General features: G+C 37.5%; 3 protein-coding genes across 4 annotated transcripts; all 3 read right to left on the bottom strand.

Moving 5' to 3' along the window:
• Positions 1-1,460: 1,460 nt before the first annotated feature.
• LOC132599296 (probable amidase At4g34880) lies at positions 1,461-12,140 on the bottom strand. The gene is made up of 5 exons (XM_060312603.1): positions 11,384-12,140; positions 2,924-3,138; positions 2,584-2,826; positions 2,070-2,268; positions 1,461-1,992 (listed from the first exon to the last, which is right to left on the bottom strand). Exons 1-5 carry the CDS (start codon positions 11,858-11,860, stop codon positions 1,639-1,641), a joined length of 1,488 nt encoding a protein of 495 aa, XP_060168586.1. The 5' UTR covers positions 11,861-12,140; the 3' UTR covers positions 1,461-1,638.
• LOC132599295 (probable amidase At4g34880) lies at positions 3,443-6,203 on the bottom strand. Of its 2 annotated transcripts, none has more exons than XM_060312602.1 (2): positions 4,802-6,203; positions 3,443-3,580 (listed from the first exon to the last, which is right to left on the bottom strand). In XM_060312602.1, the coding sequence occupies exons 1-2, from the start codon at positions 5,091-5,093 to the stop codon at positions 3,552-3,554; spliced, it is 321 nt and encodes a 106-aa protein (XP_060168585.1). In that variant the 5' UTR covers positions 5,094-6,203; the 3' UTR covers positions 3,443-3,551. The 2 variants fall into 2 exon arrangements, with proteins under 2 accessions (XP_060168585.1, XP_060168584.1); XM_060312601.1 differs by lacking the exon at positions 3,443-3,580 and adding an exon at positions 3,783-3,993.
• Positions 12,141-12,513: 373 nt separating the features above from the next.
• On the bottom strand, positions 12,514-15,495 carry LOC132599294 (protodermal factor 1). The gene is made up of 4 exons (XM_060312600.1): positions 15,254-15,495; positions 14,718-14,851; positions 14,205-14,566; positions 12,514-13,072 (listed from the first exon to the last, which is right to left on the bottom strand). Exons 1-4 carry the CDS (start codon positions 15,408-15,410, stop codon positions 12,721-12,723), a joined length of 1,005 nt encoding a protein of 334 aa, XP_060168583.1. The 5' UTR covers positions 15,411-15,495; the 3' UTR covers positions 12,514-12,720.
• Between the last annotated feature and the right edge of the window lie 881 nt (positions 15,496-16,376).

Genomic DNA, 16,376 nt, shown 5'->3' with positions numbered 1-16,376 from the left:
AGGAATGAAGGTAAAAAGTATGATGAATTCGAAGAACGAGGGTCAAAACACTTGATATGGCACCTCTCAATAGCCAAAAAATGTATTTATCATTTTTCTCCTTTGTTTTAGCCTTTCCTCTAATTTTTCTATTAAAAAATGATTGTGCCTATAAATTAAATGCAATCAAACCCACGTAGTAGCAGTAACTAAAGACCGATCTTTAAGACTTAACCTTTGCAATAAATTCATCAAGCCACGTAGCAGCTGCCTTAATAAGTCATGTAGCAACAACCTTAATGATAATTACCTTAATGTGCATTACACTTGCATATTTAGAATACACATTAAAATTATAAATTACATTATTAATAGCTTAAAAATTTAAAGAATACCTTCAAATATTTATGATTGTAAAAGAGTTCGGTTAACTTCTCAAATAATAATAAAATAATACTAATAAACTGGCAACTATTATTTTGTAAATTTACTAATGATTTCAATTCGCGCGGAAAAGTAGTTGAGCATAAAGTCAAGTCAGGATTCTGCAGTTCTAGAACCTTAAGTCGTCGTGCATTGGTTACCATCACAAAAAATACGGCAAAAATATTTTTCTATTCTACTTTTCAAAGTTTTAACTATATATGAGCCCCGTCTCCATTCAGAGTAGGTGAGGGGAAAATAGTACGAGCAGGTGGGGGAAAAAAGGCTGAGGAAATAGGTGAACAAAGGCTATTTCCACAGATTCACGCAAGAGATACTTGTATGATTTTTTTCTTCTACTATTTAAATTGTAACCACTAAATTCTGATTCGTTATGTTCCGTCGAATTTTTATCTTATTCCTTGTTTTCTTTTTTATAGTATTTCCTTTTCATTTTTCATTCTGTATTGATGATTGGTGCTGAGCCTGATGTCTGGACTGAAGAAATGACGAAAAAGAGCCGGTGAGTGTCGGTATTTAGTTCATCAATGTTACTTGCCCCACGAGGCCATGACTCTATATGCTAAGTGTGTGTGGATGTCAACAAAGCATCCAAAATCAACAGCCATTGAAATGACACAGCAAACCACGAGAATCACACGTAGTTGTGAAATTGACAAAATTTTCAGAGTTCCAAAAGTTAGGACGCAAGTACATAATTTAGTTGACCAATGTGCTTAGAAAAATCTAAGCCCTTTTTGTCATTAGTTGAATTGGTCAAATGCTTCTATATTCTTCCAATCCGATTTTGAACCCTACACAAGTAAATGTAACATCGAGTTGGTAAAATTAAGCTACAACTTAACCTCATATAAAATTGTATTTTCTTTCCTTGAAAGGTCCAAAATTACCTCTATATCATAAGAAATTACTTAATTTTATCCTTTGTTATCCTTTTGATTCAATTATACCATTTTCGTGGCATGTCATCTCATATATTTTTCATTTTCATTAATAAAGCTCCAGTGTGAAATGCGTGGACTCCACATGTCTAAATATTTATGGTGAAGGAAATTCATATTTACCCCTCAACTTTTAATTCTAATCCAACTAGTCACATTTAATAGTCCATACATTTATGCAAACCTCAATTAGTCGGGACGGTTAATTTCAAATTAGAAATACATAAAGCAAAACAAAAGAAACATACGCACATGTTTTTCTACTAATACCTTTTTAGGGCAAAAAAGTAGGAGGCTTTCTAACTAGGGTTGCTTGCTCAAAGCCATAGGCGATTTCAATTAATTTAGGCTCTGAGCCTTTCAACCCACTAAAACATATGCCAATTGGCACTCCTTTGTCATATGCAGCAGGCATACTAATTGCTGGAAATCCACCAATTGCAAGAACAGCAGCAACACCAGGGCCACCAGTCACCAATGCATCCAACTTATACTTTTTCATCAACTTTTGAAATCCATCTCTTGTTAATCTTGATAAATTCCTCAAAGCTTTCAATTCTGTTTCCCCAATTCCATTTGTTGCTTCAGCAGCCAAAAATATATCTTGACCAAATTCCTCTAGCATCTCCTGAAATAGATCAAGATAAATTAGTTGCCAAGTTGATATCATTGAATCTTGTTGATTACTTGATCATGGATACGTACCAGTTCAGGATTTTTCTGATTGAACATTATTATATCTGCTAAAGATCGAACAGGGGAACCAACTAGCTCATTTAGATAATTATTTAAGGCTATCTTGAATTCAGCCAACACTGCTGATGCTTCACCGCTCAGATTAAAGTCTAAAATTGTCTCAATGTTGGCGATGTTCACATTATCTACCAACAATGCACCCTGTCGCCTGCAAAAAAAAGGAAAATGAATGATTTTTTTGTAAGTCGTGTAGCCTGGGCATGGAGTTCGTTTCACATATGATCACTAAACTCTATCCACTATAAGAGTATAGTTACAAAAGTTATGTTTGGACACTTTAAAGTAGTTGAACTACGTGTATTTTATGAAAAAATTTCGCGTAGTTCAGTTACTTTGATACGACAAAATATAATCTTGTAACTTTGCTATTTTACTGAAAGTGATCATAAGTGAAATTACCAGCCTTTAAAGACAGGCTTCCTAGTTATGAGAGTAATGAAGTCTTCAGCAACAATTATGTTACCTGAGTTTTTGTATGTGTTTCTCAAAAACTTGAGCCAGGGCAGGATTATTAGTGAAATTGAAGAAGGGGTGCCTCACTATTCCAATTCTCTTACCCTTAATTCCATCTACTTTCAGGAATCGAGTATAACCACCTGGAGGAATGAATTTAGCTGCTGCACCAGTTGCAGCTGCATCATTGTGGTCAAAGCCTACGATGGCATCAAGAACATGAACAGCATCCGCTACTGTTCTGCCAATTGGTCTATTCAACCAAAGCATAAGACAAGTTAGTATTATTGTATTGGTATGATTCAGAAGAAGTATCAAATCAGTGGATATAGATGTAGAATGTGTTCTACCCAACAGTGTCTTGTCTAGGAGTGATTGGGATGACTCCGGCTCGGCTAGTGAGTCCAACGGTTGGTTTGATGCCTACAACTGCATTGGAGCTGGCTGGGCATAAGATGGAACCACGGGTCTCTGTCCCTATTGACACAGATACCATGTTTGCTGCCACTGATATTGCTGATCCACTACTCGAGCCACAAGGGTCCGCGGAGAGAACATAAGGATTCTGTCATATTGACCAAACACAAACTCTTAGTATTATAATGCTAACAAAAAAATAGTTTGGTCAAACACAAATTGTTACTATTCGAAATTATTTTTTTAAACTACATTTGACATATATAACTCACTTTTCCTTGTCCACCTCTAGGGCTCCAGCCATTGGGCGCCTTTAGCGCCCGAGACTGAGCCCACTCGCTGAGGCTAGCTTTCCCGAGTACAATTGCCCCTGCTTTTCTCAGCTTTGTCACTATACCTGCGTCACGGGGCACCACTGATCCCAGTAATGAAAATGATCCAGCAGTAGTGTTAAGCTTATCTTTTGTTGCAATATTATCCTTAAGAAGTATTGGTACACCATGCAGCACGGATAAAGAACGAGTTTTTCTGTTTGCCTCGTTCCTCTCTACGTCAGCCTTGTCAGCTTCCAAGAGTGCATCGGGATTTATCTGTTAAAGACACAATTAAGTAAATAAAAGTATACTTTGATATGAGATGATCATACAATTCAACATAATTACCTCAATGACACTTTTAAGAACTGGATTAAGCCGTGAAATTTCTCTAAGATAAAACTCCACGAGGTGTCTCGACGTGAGCTGGTTTTGGCTAAAAGCAAGCTGAAGATCACTAATGCTAGCTTCCCTAATCGAGAATGCATGGCAAGTATCAATATGCGACCATCCAACAAGTGATAAGGCCGTAAGAGCAAGTAACGCGAACAAGGAATAAACTTTCATGATGCTAAAGATGCCGTGAATCCCCTAAAAATGGATTTAATTGCACTTCACCCTCCAAATTATTTGATGATTCAATTATCTTTTTTGAGTGAAAATAAGGGGATTGTCTTTTTTATTGATTCCTGCGAAATGGTTCAAAAAGAATTGAGGTCAGGGATGAACCAAAAGAGAATCTTAATAGACGCGAATTGTGGGACAAATTGAGCAGTGTCTATGCTAAAATTAAGAAACTGGCAGGCAGGGGGGAAATGGCAAATGATCACTAAAATCAGAAGATTCTTTGCATATTTGAGTCCATATGCTCTTTAAAATCATTGTTTAGTGCCAAAATTTTACTTTTGGTCAAGGTATGTGTATGTCTGCCGGCGGCATACGGCAACTGTCTACTACTTATATGGAGTTTTATGGAATTTTTCAATGTAGGGTATCTTTTAGATCAATTAATTATATCCTGTGCCTTAATCTTACTTGGATTATTCAACAAGAGGAAAATTCAGTTGTTGGCCATACAACCTAATTAATGAGACAACTTTATAAGCGCCGGCAACATCAGATATCTAGGCTATTACTACTCTGAAACAGGCAATGGAATCTAGTCATAGTAAAGAACGGGTAAAGAAGAAAGTAAAAGAAAAAAATCCTCAATTAGGGAAGTAGAAATTAAACAATTTAGCTCAAGTTACAGTAAGCGAGAAACAATGTCTCTAAAATTGAAAAAACAATAGGGAAACAATGTAGCTCAAATGGTCAAAGTTGAAGAAACTGCTTTGACTACAACTAAGAGATTGAGTCATGGTACAATGCACCATTAGCTGCACACGCAAATTCGTTATTTTCCTCATTTCCAATATTAAACTACAGAAGGAGGTCGTCGAACTTTGCTAGATTGTTCAAAGGCATAGGCAATTTGAATCAGCTTTGGTTCAGTACCTTTTAACCCTCCAAAACAGATCCCAAAGGGCATGCCATCACTTTCATAGCCGGCTGGAACAGTTACTGCTGGATAGCCACCAATAGCAAAAACAGGGGAGGCACGTGAACCAGGCGCGACCATTGCATCAAGTTCATGGTCCTCCATCATTTTCTCAAACCCATTTCGTGACAAGTTTTTCAACTTCTCTACTACCTCCTTTTCATGCTCCCCGTATCCATTTGTCTTCTCAGCTTCTATAAAAGTATGTTGGTCATACTCTGCAAGTTTCTCCTGTAGTAAAAAGTTCATTGGATTCTCGTGTTACTTCAAAGTATGTAAACCATAAAAACAAATGACATAATTTATATTCCACTTCCATGTGACAGGGCAGGAGAAAAGCTATTGCCTATTTACTTTTTAATAACCGTGGTGTCCGGGCCAGCTAGCTATTGTCTTGTTTTCCCAAAAGCTCTCAAGGGAATCACTCGGGTTAGGGTCTGTACACAGCAACTTTACGATACATTTAGCCATTTCATTTATTAAATTGTCTTCACAGTGTTTGAAATTTGCTTCAGGTGGAGGGGCTAAATCGCCCACTACTATGAACTGGAGTATATCTTAACACACTGCCACAAAATTGCCAAGTTATAAGACTTCCTCATATGGACAAAGAGTTTTCTACTCAGTCAAAGAACCTAGGGTTGTAATGAGACAAGGTTAGAGACCGATACGAAGAACTTCAACCTTATGCAGCACCATAATCCATATGCTGGTAATCTGCACAATCTACCACAAAATATAGTAATCTGCTTTCAGATCTATAGCTTCTCTCTGTTCCCCTTTTTTCAAATTATTTTTCATTTTTCGCATTCTTGTTTGGTTAATTGCGAGGACTATGTGACACACACGACCTGAGAGTTTAAGTTTCGTGCGTTGACAGCGAAAGAGATATTTACACAGTGAATCTCTATGATAAGCCTTAACTAGTAACCAGCAGGTGAAAATGATAAGTAACCTACTATCACAAGTTAAACTAATTGAATTTTTTTTACACGGTCAGTGTATATACTTAAATCCATGACAAAAACCCTGCTTGCAAACATCAACATGTAGAATGGTGTTTAGAACTTGTTTGGCATCTATTTCATACTAGGGAAATTTGATCAATTAAGCTAATCCAGGAGCAAACATCAAGTGATGGAACTAGAACTATGCAATGTTCGTGACTGAAATTGAATGAATTTGACGTGAAATTGTAATTTTATTGCCAAACAAACTGTTTTATTACAAATTTGTCACAATCACACTGTAATTGAATGATTTATGACAATGGAAGTGAATTGCACTTATGCCGCCATTGATGAGCTCAAAATAGCTTGAATGTTCCTGAGAATGGAAGAAAATATTTGTCTAAATGATTTAGCCATGTGCAGGTTTTTATTTAACAACCCACCAATAGCTGTAGTCCAGCTGGCTTTATGTTTTAATCTCCACCGTAGGATTCAGTCTTGCTTCTTCTAATCTGGGCCGTTGATGACTACTACCACGTGATTTGCTAAGTGGCACGTGACTTCCCTTTATTTCCCCAATTATCATCCAAGTCCCTAATTTCTCAATTCAATCGACATTTTCCTTTCCACCCAATTTCCCTAACCCTTATTTCTCCAAAACCTTAACGACATAACAATCCCTCCCCCATCGAAAAACCATGTCCTCAAGGTTGGGGTTGAGCTACAAACTGAGGGAAGCGGCTACGAATGTACGTCCAGTCTTCCCATGTCGCCTCGTCAGGCCCCAGATTTGTCCACTGAACTAAGACTTGGACGGCAGCTGCGTTGTTTGACTTGATGATACGCCGTCGCAAAATAGCCAACGACTCCACCAAAACTCGACCCCATCGTCACAAGCAGGTGGTTGGAGCTGAGGTGTGACATCAGGCCCAACACGACGCTTCAGTTGCGAGATATGGAACACCGAATGGATTTGCGACCCGGTCGGCAACTCTAAACGGTAAGCTACCTCCCCTATCTTTTCCAAGACCCTATAGGGCCCGTAGTATTTGGCACTGAGCTTGAGGTTACGACGAACCTCCACTGAGCTCTGCCTATAGGGTTGTAATTTGAGATAAACAAGGTCACCAAGTTGCAATACTCTCTCCGACCTGGTACGATCTGCGAAAAATTTCATCCTTACTTGTGCAATGTGTGGGTTGTCCTTCAGTGTCTGTAACATGTGTTGTCTCTGAATAAGACATGCACTCACCTGGTTATTCACTGGGTGAGGTAGTGAGCCCATGGGTATATGAGGCAGGGGGTACCCATACAGGGCTGCAAATGGGGTAGTTTTGATGGCACTATGGTGGGTGGTGTTATACCACCACTCTGCCAAATGCAACCACTTAAACCATTGCTTGGGTTATGAGAATACCATAGACCTGAGATAGAATTGCTAAATATTCCTTTTCATAGGTGGATAAGCCCCCGTGCCTAGGAGCCAAGGTTTTACTGAAATATGCAATAGGTTTGCATGCTTGCATCAAACTGCACCAATTCCCTTAGAGCAAGCATCAGTCTCCACTATGAATGGGCTAGTAAAGTCTGCTAGTGCCAGAACTGGAGCGGTAGACATAGCCCTCTTCAATTATTCAAAGGCAGCATCTGATTCTTTACCCCATTGGAATGAGTTCTTCTTTAACAAAGATGTGAGTGGTTTACTTATCCACCCATAATTTTTAACAAACCTCCTATAGTAACCAGTCAGCCCCAAGAACCCTCTCAAAGCTTTAAGGGACTTAGGTGTAGGCCAAGGTATCATTGCCTCAATCTTCTTTGGGTCAGTGGCTACCCATTCTCCAGTGATAATGTGCCCTAAATACTCTACCTTATCCTGTCAAAATAAGCATTTAGATCTCTTGGCATAAAGTTGTTCCCTTCTTAGGATGTCCAATACCTTCCTTAGATGTATAGCATGGTCTTGAACTGATGGGTTGTAGACTAGTATATCATCAAAAAACACCAATACAAACTGTCTAATGTGGTGCCTAAACACATGATTCATCAAACTCTGGAAGGTGGCTGGGGCATTGGTTAAGCCAAATGGCATAACCTTGAACTCATAGTGCCCCAGGTGAGTCCTGAAAGCAGTTTTGTAGATATCCTCTTCCCCCATCCTTATTTGATGGTATCCAGCTCTCAGATCTATTTTGAAAAAAAATAGATGCCCCATTAAGCTCATCCAGTAAATCATCCATCATTGGGATAGGAAATTTATCTTATTCAATTCCCTATAATCTACACAAAACCTCCAAGTGTCATCCTTCTTTTTAACCAATAGAACAGGTGAGGAAAAAGGTGAGTGACTGGGTTGTATTATGCCACTGTCCAACATGTCTTTAACTTGCTTCTCAATCTCATTTTTTTTTAAAGAAGTTATATCCATAAGGTCTAATACCTACTGGTGTTGATTCAGGCTTCAATGGTATAAAGTGGTCATGGCTTCTTTTTGGTGGTAGGGACTTGGGATCAATGAACACATCAGCATATGCCTCCAATGCCCTACTAATGTCAGCATGTAATGTTTCCTCTTCTTCTTTAACTTCTTCTGCAGTAATAGTGAACAAGTGTCCCCAGAATACTCTGCTCTTCCTGATCAGCTGCCTAACACTGTTAGAGGAGATGCTCCTGAGGTTATCCTGATTATGCATTCCCCTGGGTCTGACCCTTTTGCCCTTGTGAGTAACTTGAGCCTCATATTTCTCAAAATCCAATAACACAGGATTACGTTTCTTCATCCAATCCCCACCCAGTATAATGTCAGAAGCAATCAAATCAATAAGTCTGACACAATCTTCAAACTCAATCCCATGTATCTTCCACTTGAACCTAGGACATATGTGGTGGCTCATTACTTGGTTGCCATCTGCTACAGTCACTTTCATGGGATTGACTTGTCTGATCACACTTCCCATTTCTTTAGCAGTTTTCATGTCAAAAACACTGTGTGTACTACCAGAGTCTAGTAGCACACTCACCAGTTGCTTCTTTACTTCTCCCATGAGACTGATTGTGTTAGGAACCTCAGTCCCTGATAATGCATGCAAGCTGATAGCCTCATCTATCACCTCTGATTCATTGAAGGCTACAGTTTTTTCTCCTTCTGCTACAATCTCCTCTAGGTTATCTTCCCCTTGTTGGTTCTCAACTGCAGAGATAGCATTCAATTGCTTATTTTTACACTGATGACCATAGAAGTGCTTGTCCCCACATTTATAGCAGAGTCCTTGACTCCTCCTGGCTTCCATGAGTTTGTTATTACTACCTCCTGTTTGTACCTTCCTGTTAGAGTTATTATATAAAGGTACACTAGATTGCCCTGCTGCTTTACTCCAAGTGGCTCTACTCTTCTTGTTAGCTGTTTCTAACACATTCTCATAATGCCTTGCTTTGTCCACAGCCCGACTTAGTGTACAGGGTTCCATTATTTTCACCATAGGTCGTATGTCCTCCTTCAGTCCTTCTATGAAGAACCCTAGGAAAAACTGCTCAGGTATGATAGGATTCTTCATCAATACCCAAGCCTTTAGGTCTTCAAATCTCTCCAAGTATTCATTAACTGACCTTTTTTGCTCCACTCTTTTGAAGGCTCCTAATAGATTAAGCACACTGTTGGATCCTTTAACAAATCTCTTGCAGAGTTCTTCAGTAAAGTCTGTCCACTCCACATCCCCTTTACTTAAGTGATAAGAGAAGTACCATGCTTCTGCTCTTCCATTCAAGTGTAAAACTGCCATTTCTAGTTTCTCATGAGGGTCAACTATGTTATTGTAGTGGAAATGGTTTACACTTTCTCAACCATGCTTAAGAGTCACCATCTTCAAAATATGGAAATTCTACCTTATGATGAAATTGACTCACTTGTGTTCTTACTGCAGGTGGCATCATCTGATTTCCTCTGTTCCTGTTGCCAGAGCTTCCACTACCACTTGTTTGCCCAGCAGTTGCTAGTATGTGCCCTAGGGGCTCCCTAGTATGCCATCATGCACCGACATAATTCTTTCAATCACCAAATCCAGTTTCTTCCCTAAATCATCAATTTTCACATCTGTGGCCTCAGATTTACGACCTGCTTCTGCGATGTGATTTTGTAACTGTGTTTCCAATTTTTTAACGTTTTCCTCCATAGATTTTGATCTTGTTTCCGTCATTGTCCTGTTTGTAAATCTCTTGTGGGCCAGGATAGAGCTCTGATACCAATTGTAATGTTCGTAACTGAAATTGAATGAATTTGACGTGAAATTGTAATTTTATTGCCAAACAAACTGTTTTATTACAAATTTGTCACAATCACACTGTAATTGAATGATTTATGACAATGGAAGTGAATTGCACTTATGCCGCCATTGATGAGCTCAAAATAGCTTGAATGTTCCTGAGAATGGAAGAAAAGAAAGAGAATTGAGAGAGAGAGAGATAAGGAAGAAGAAGGAGAATAAAAGGTATTTTAGAGAGAGAAAATATGTACCAGATATTTGTCTAAATGATTTAGCCATGTGCAGGTTTTTATTTAACAACCCACCAACAGTTGTAGTCCAGCTGGCTTTATGTTTTAATCTCCACCGTAGGATTCAGTCTTGCTTCTTCTAATCTGGGCCGTTGATGACTACTACCACGTGATCTTCTAAGTGGCACGTGACTTCCCTTTATTTCCCCAATTATCATCCAAATCCCTAATTTCCCAATTCAATCGAAATTTTCCTTTCCACCCATTCCCTAACCTTTATTTATCCAAACCCTTACCGACATAACAAACTATGCATGATCTCTCAGCTCACTTGGTAACCTGATAAAAATTGGTAACTAACAAGATATAATAGGTCAAACTATACAACAACAACAACATATCCAGTGCAATCAAAATTGATATTTTTTACAGTCATTTTATATACTTAAATCCATGACAAAAACCCTGCTTGCAAACACCAACATGCAAGGTAAAATGTAGAGCAGAATGGTGTTTAGCACCGATTCGGCATCTATTTCATACTAGGGAAAGCTGATAAATCATGCTAATCCGGGAGCAAAGATCAATTGATGGAAGTAGAACTAGGCAGGATCTCTCAGCTCACTTGGTAACCTGATAAAAGTTGGTAACTAACCAGATATAATAGGTCAAACTATACAACAACAATATATCCAGTGTAGTCACACAAGTGAAACTTGGGGAGAGTAGAGTGCACGCAGACCTTACCCCTACCTGGTGGAGGTAGAGAGGATGTATCCGCAAGACCTCGGCTCAAGTGCAGCAAAGCAAAATAGTTATGAAAGAGAAAAACGTCAGTAAAGAGAACATGACAACTGATAAGGAAAGTAGTACAGAGCATTCAGAAGAAGAATAGTAACCGATATCAAAAAGCAAGAAACTACGTGAAAAAGGCTACTATTACGACAAGACTACTACCAAGCCTAATCGTGTCAAATTATGCTGCTCGTGTAAATAATCTTTATACTAGTAGCCTATATAACTTAAAATCCATATATGGTCAAAGAAGTTACTCTCTGGACCTTACGAACAAAGAAAGATAAGGAATAAGAGTAACATACCACTCCTTGTCCAGATCGAGCACACCAGCCATTAGGAACTCCACTAAGTGAACGAAACTTATACCATTCACTCATACTTGCTTTCCCCAAAACAATAGCACCTGCTTTTCTCAACTTCTCCACAACTCCAGCATCTCGTGGCATTTCAGATCCCAACAAAGCATAAGAACCAGCAGTAGTATTCAACTTATCCTTTGTCCCAAACGTGTCCTTAACAAGTACAGGTATTCCATGTAAGTCCCCTAGAAAAATTTCTTCTTTATTACTATTAGCTCTCTTTCGATCAGCCTCATCAGCTAGCCCCTGAGCGTCCGGGTTAACTTCAATGATGCCGCGAAGCAGAGGATTAAGGGTTTCAATTTGGTGAAGGTAAAAGTCAACGAGATTTCTCGATGTGAGTTTGTTTGTAGCAAATGCTTGGTGGATTTCTTCAATGGTGGCTTCTTCAATCCTGAAAGCATTGGAGCCTAATTCCATCTTTTTTTGAGTTTAAAAATTGAGTCTTGAGATGTATGATTCACTGCTCAAGGATCATATAAAGTATGAGCTCTGTGCAAGTGAAAAATACAAAGATGAACCTTTTTTTTTTTTTTTCACCCCGTTTGTTTGTTTTGGGCAAGAGTTGTCATGTGCATAATTTCGTGAGTCGTATGAAACTGTTGCTTGAAGCCTCAGCATAGAGCCGATAGACTAGGAGATGATTATTTTAAACTTAAATCCTTTTGAACTTACACGTGACGAGGTTTTGCAGATTCACCAATTTTCATGAACACTATACAAGGTTAAGCCAGTTTGTTCTTTTCTACCTAGTACTTTACGTAATGAGGAGTTGCGCAGATAGGAAAGCAATTCAAAGTTTCGAAAAAGACAAAACCGGTCCCTTATATTTGGCGATAGGTTCAAATTAAGTATGCTCTGAACTGTATTGATTCTTTCAATTTGTCAAATATGAATACTTTTGATTTCCGTCAAATATTTTTTATTCAGTTTAAATACCCGCTTACAAGATATTGTAGAAGGATGTGTAATTTTAGATGGATTCTTTATTTTATGGACTGAACAAACAACATCGATTTTGAAGTCTCAATTGTGAGTTTACGAGCTTGATGAATATAAAAAGCATCCCCAAGAAAAAAAAAATGACATCAATAATATTCAATATCAATATACTAAGTAAGACGTACAGAGCAAATTTAGAAAATAGTATACGCCAAGCGTCGTATTCTTATCCATACAATTGCAAGAGCAATAACGGGCAGTATTACAAAACAGAGTATTATAACATTATTAGCTCAACTATATATTAGGGAAATTAATTAAACCAGCTGAAATAATAATCATTTGCAAGGATTGAACTTGCAAGTGAATCTGCCATTTCCAGAATTAGCCCTCAAGAAACTCAAAGCTGTGTGCATAACTTGTTGAGTGGATCCCATTAATGCCCAATTCATATGTTGAATGACACCCAATGGATGATATGGGAACTGTACACTGTTATAAGAATTCAAAAGTGCAGTTGTTCCTTCTCTGAGTAAAGTTGTATAAGGCTCTCCTCTGCCTTTCATTCCTTCCCATAATGTTATATCAGTGCCATATTTTCTAGCAGCAATTAGACCAAATACAACACCTACTTTTGAATCTGGATTTATTACTTTCCAATAGCATCTGTATTCTGGCATCATCCAGTTCCTGCAGCAAAAAATAAAAAAACATTTCTATATTTAAAAATAATCTAGTTTTAACATTGTCCTCAATCAAACGGTACCACATGAATTGGAACCACAGAAATGTCTAAGACTTATTTGTGATATCATCCAGGTTCTTGGAATAAAAATGTTGTCATTAGGTTACAAATTTGTACCAACTACTTTCTCTGATCTCAACACGTAAACAATGTTCCTAGCTCTGTTTGACTAGGATCCACCGACATTGGGAATATTTATTTATTGTAACAGAAGTAGTTAAAGATGTGGACAAAATAATGGTTCATATGTACAAGATCAATGAAAACAGAGGTGTATGTAGCATTATAGTTATGGGTTCAATTGAACCCATAACTTTCGATGCAGAGCATAAATTAATGTGTAAAAATTTGTTAAAATTGCATTAATTAGCAGATATGACCCCATAACTTTAAAAATATAATGGGTTCAATGCTAATAATCTTAAAATTGAACCCAAAAAGATTTAAATCCTGAATCCACCTCTGAATGAAAACAATTCCTTTTAAAGAAATCCAGCAAGTTGAGCCGAAAGGGTAGTTAAAGACAGTAGAATGAAGCAGATTAGTTGTGTATTTACTGGTAGAGTTTAACTTCTGTAAGCTCACGCCATAAATCTTTTTAGATATCAGTGTATTTAACATGTTGTAACATGTAATCACTTTTTCATGTTACTAGTTGAACTTTTTACACTATTATCATTTAGGTTACCTAAAGTTTAACCATAGCACATTGACTGCAGTTATCAACAAAACAGGAAATTATTAGAGTAACAAAAATACATTGACGGTGAAAGAATTTTGCCAATGTCATTCCATGTTAACATGTTGTAGAAGGTACTTTGTCTTTTTCTTTTTTACGTTACAAATTCCAATCTCTATAGCTGATTACCTGGAATTATCTTGGAGGTGACTTGATAGTTCAAAAATTTTGTGCCGGTCCATATATATAAATTAAACTCTAACTTAAATTTGATGACCTTATAGTGTAAAGTTTTTGGTATACTGTCGATACATAGAAGTCAGACACATATACTGCAAGGGTACTAACTGAATAAAGATTTTGTTATGCAAGTGCCAGTTTGACGATAAGAGACTTACTGGTGTGAGCAAGCTGAAGCTTCCAAATAGGGCACAGGTGGCATTGGTGGTAAAGGAGGCAATGGGGGTAAATGAGGCAATGGTGGTAAAGTAGGCATTGGGGGTAAATGAGGCAATGGAGGAGTAGGTGGCAATGTTGGAACTGGAAGTGTTGATGGTGGTGTAGGTGGAGAAACAGGGTTGGGATGTGGTTGTGGATATGAAAATCTTGGACAAAAAGACATAGGATCTTCAGGCTGAGAAATCAAAGGATCAACAGTGTACATTTCCATATCAAACATCCTAAACATTAATCTTGGTGACCTCCCTTGTCCTCCACCTGTCCCACACCCTCTTGTCCCTTCTTCACTACTGCTTGTAACCTGTCCAAGAATAACAATAACAACAACAACGCGTCAATCTCAAACGATCTGAGGTCAATCGTGTAAATCTTTAGTGATAGTGTCGCTTCATTGAAGATGATCATCTCATACTAATATAATACGGTACAAGAGAGAAGTTATTTATATTAACCTGTGCAACACAACCACCCAAATCTGGCGTTCCGTCGAACCTCATTGCAAAACTTCCTAGCCAATTTGTTGTTTCTTCTCCCCATGTTGTCATTTGCCCATTGTTGTCTGGGCATGCCATTGCCACTTTTATTCCTGCACAAAATTTGGCACTCAGAAGCTTAATTAACAATGCTAATAAAAAGCACTGATTAGAGATTCTTTTCAAGTATAATCAAGATTCAACACTAAAAAGGAACTTTGACACAATGGAAAAAGTCTTGGTCACAGATTCAAGTCATGGAAAGAACAATGTACGGTAAAGCTATATACAATAAACCAATGTGGTTCAACCCTTCCTCAGCCCCTATGTAAAGTGTAAGCTTTGTGCACCGTACTGCCCTTATAATATAGATTCAAGGCTAATTTTTTCTGCTATAATCCAAGAATATGAATAAGCAGGACAAAGCATCGGATAAGAAATACCAAAAACTAAGTGGATTACTATGTCATGTGGGAACTTAATTAAAGAAACTAAAAGAAAATAGGTTTAGTTACCATTTAGAGGATAATCAAAAAGAGATACTTGGCCATCTTTGCATTGGTCACAGAAGACAGTGCCAGAGACCATAGCATAACCATGAATTCCACGAATGGATGCAGCTGTTGCAACAACTACAAAAGCTGTAAAGTAAAGCTTTTGGGACCAATCCATGATGTTTCTTTGTAAATGATCAGGATGAGGAAAGAGAAAGAGACTTAAGTAGTAGTAAAGCCAGTGATGGGTTGGTTTTGAGTTCAATCTTGAATGGTGGTAGAAGAATTTATGAAGCTTTTTTTAACACTCAACTGTCTCCATTAATGAGCTTTTGAAAAAATTGGTTCTTGAAAAAAATTACTAGTATATTGGTACGGAGATTCATTTAAGACATGGTAAATATCATTATGATCTAGCTTTCCATTAGACAAACAAGAGCAATTTATTGCAATCACCAACCTCTCATTTGCCATACTGCTATACGCCTGTATCTTGGATTTATTACAAATGGTACATATATAACCATCGACATACTACTTGCAAAACTACTACTAATGTTCTTTTAGAAACTTGGCTCATGATCCCTTAAATGTCCTTCAAATTAATGTACGCAAGTGTTTTAGGAACCATGAATATTATTGGTTCAATTAAGGTGTCAATTTTAAGGATTTTTAATAACCCGTCAAAATATTGCATAACAACTTTTCGATCATATACCCACAATTTAACTTTCGATAATATACCCCAAATTATCATTTGAACGAATTTGTGAACATCTATTTTACAATTATTTCAGAAGAATAATTTTAGTTTTGGTGAAATATGGCGAGACGTGTTATGTTTCATTCCGTTAGATCACACATTTCCTATATTTGTCTGTTTATTGCCCCAAAACACGTTCTCATGTTGCTTCATAAATGACTATTATCTCTGTATAACTTTGATTAAACAACAATAATTGATTGTCTGGTAGAATAAAGATGATATCAGACCTTACATGTAAATGAATAACTTGTCTGAGATCAAACATTTTGTAGATACTGCATTTTTATAAGCAACAAAATCTAGACATTATTTGTTAGAATAAATAAATTCATATTAATGTTTGAGTCCATTCCGATATCTCCGTGTGGAAGTGAATTA

Source organism: Lycium barbarum, chromosome 6 (genome assembly GCF_019175385.1).
Source record: "Lycium barbarum isolate Lr01 chromosome 6, ASM1917538v2, whole genome shotgun sequence".
In the NCBI taxonomy this organism is placed as follows: Eukaryota; Viridiplantae; Streptophyta; class Magnoliopsida; order Solanales; family Solanaceae; genus Lycium; species Lycium barbarum.
The sequence above is the reverse complement of the archived record's forward strand: the minus strand, read 5'-3'. Positions and strand labels throughout refer to the sequence as shown.

Bases quoted from the DNA above. Each gene is read 5' to 3' on its own strand.
- LOC132599295 (XM_060312601.1), bottom strand. From the start codon at position 5,093: ATGAACTTTTTACTACAGGAGAAACTTGCAGAGTATGACCAACATACT. The intron at 3,994-4,801 runs GTACTGAACCAA...ACCATTTCGCAG, and splicing joins CTGTTTTGGAGGGTTAAAAG to GAATCAATAAAAAAGACAAT.
- LOC132599296 (XM_060312603.1), bottom strand. From the start codon at position 11,860: ATGGAATTAGGCTCCAATGCTTTCAGGATTGAAGAAGCCACCATTGAA. The intron at 3,139-11,383 runs GTATGTTACTCT...TCAATATGACAG, and splicing joins CTCGATCTGGACAAGGAGTG to AATCCTTATGTTCTCTCCGC. The intron at 2,269-2,583 runs GTAACATAATTG...TTTTTTTTGCAG, and splicing joins AAACACATACAAAAACTCAG to GCGACAGGGTGCATTGTTGG.
- LOC132599294 (XM_060312600.1), bottom strand. From the start codon at position 15,410: ATGGATTGGTCCCAAAAGCTTTACTTTACAGCTTTTGTAGTTGTTGCA. The intron at 14,852-15,253 runs GTAACTAAACCT...AATTTTGTGCAG, and splicing joins TTTTGATTATCCTCTAAATG to GAATAAAAGTGGCAATGGCA. The intron at 13,073-14,204 runs GTAAGTCTCTTA...TTTTTGCTGCAG, and splicing joins GCTTCAGCTTGCTCACACCA to GAACTGGATGATGCCAGAAT.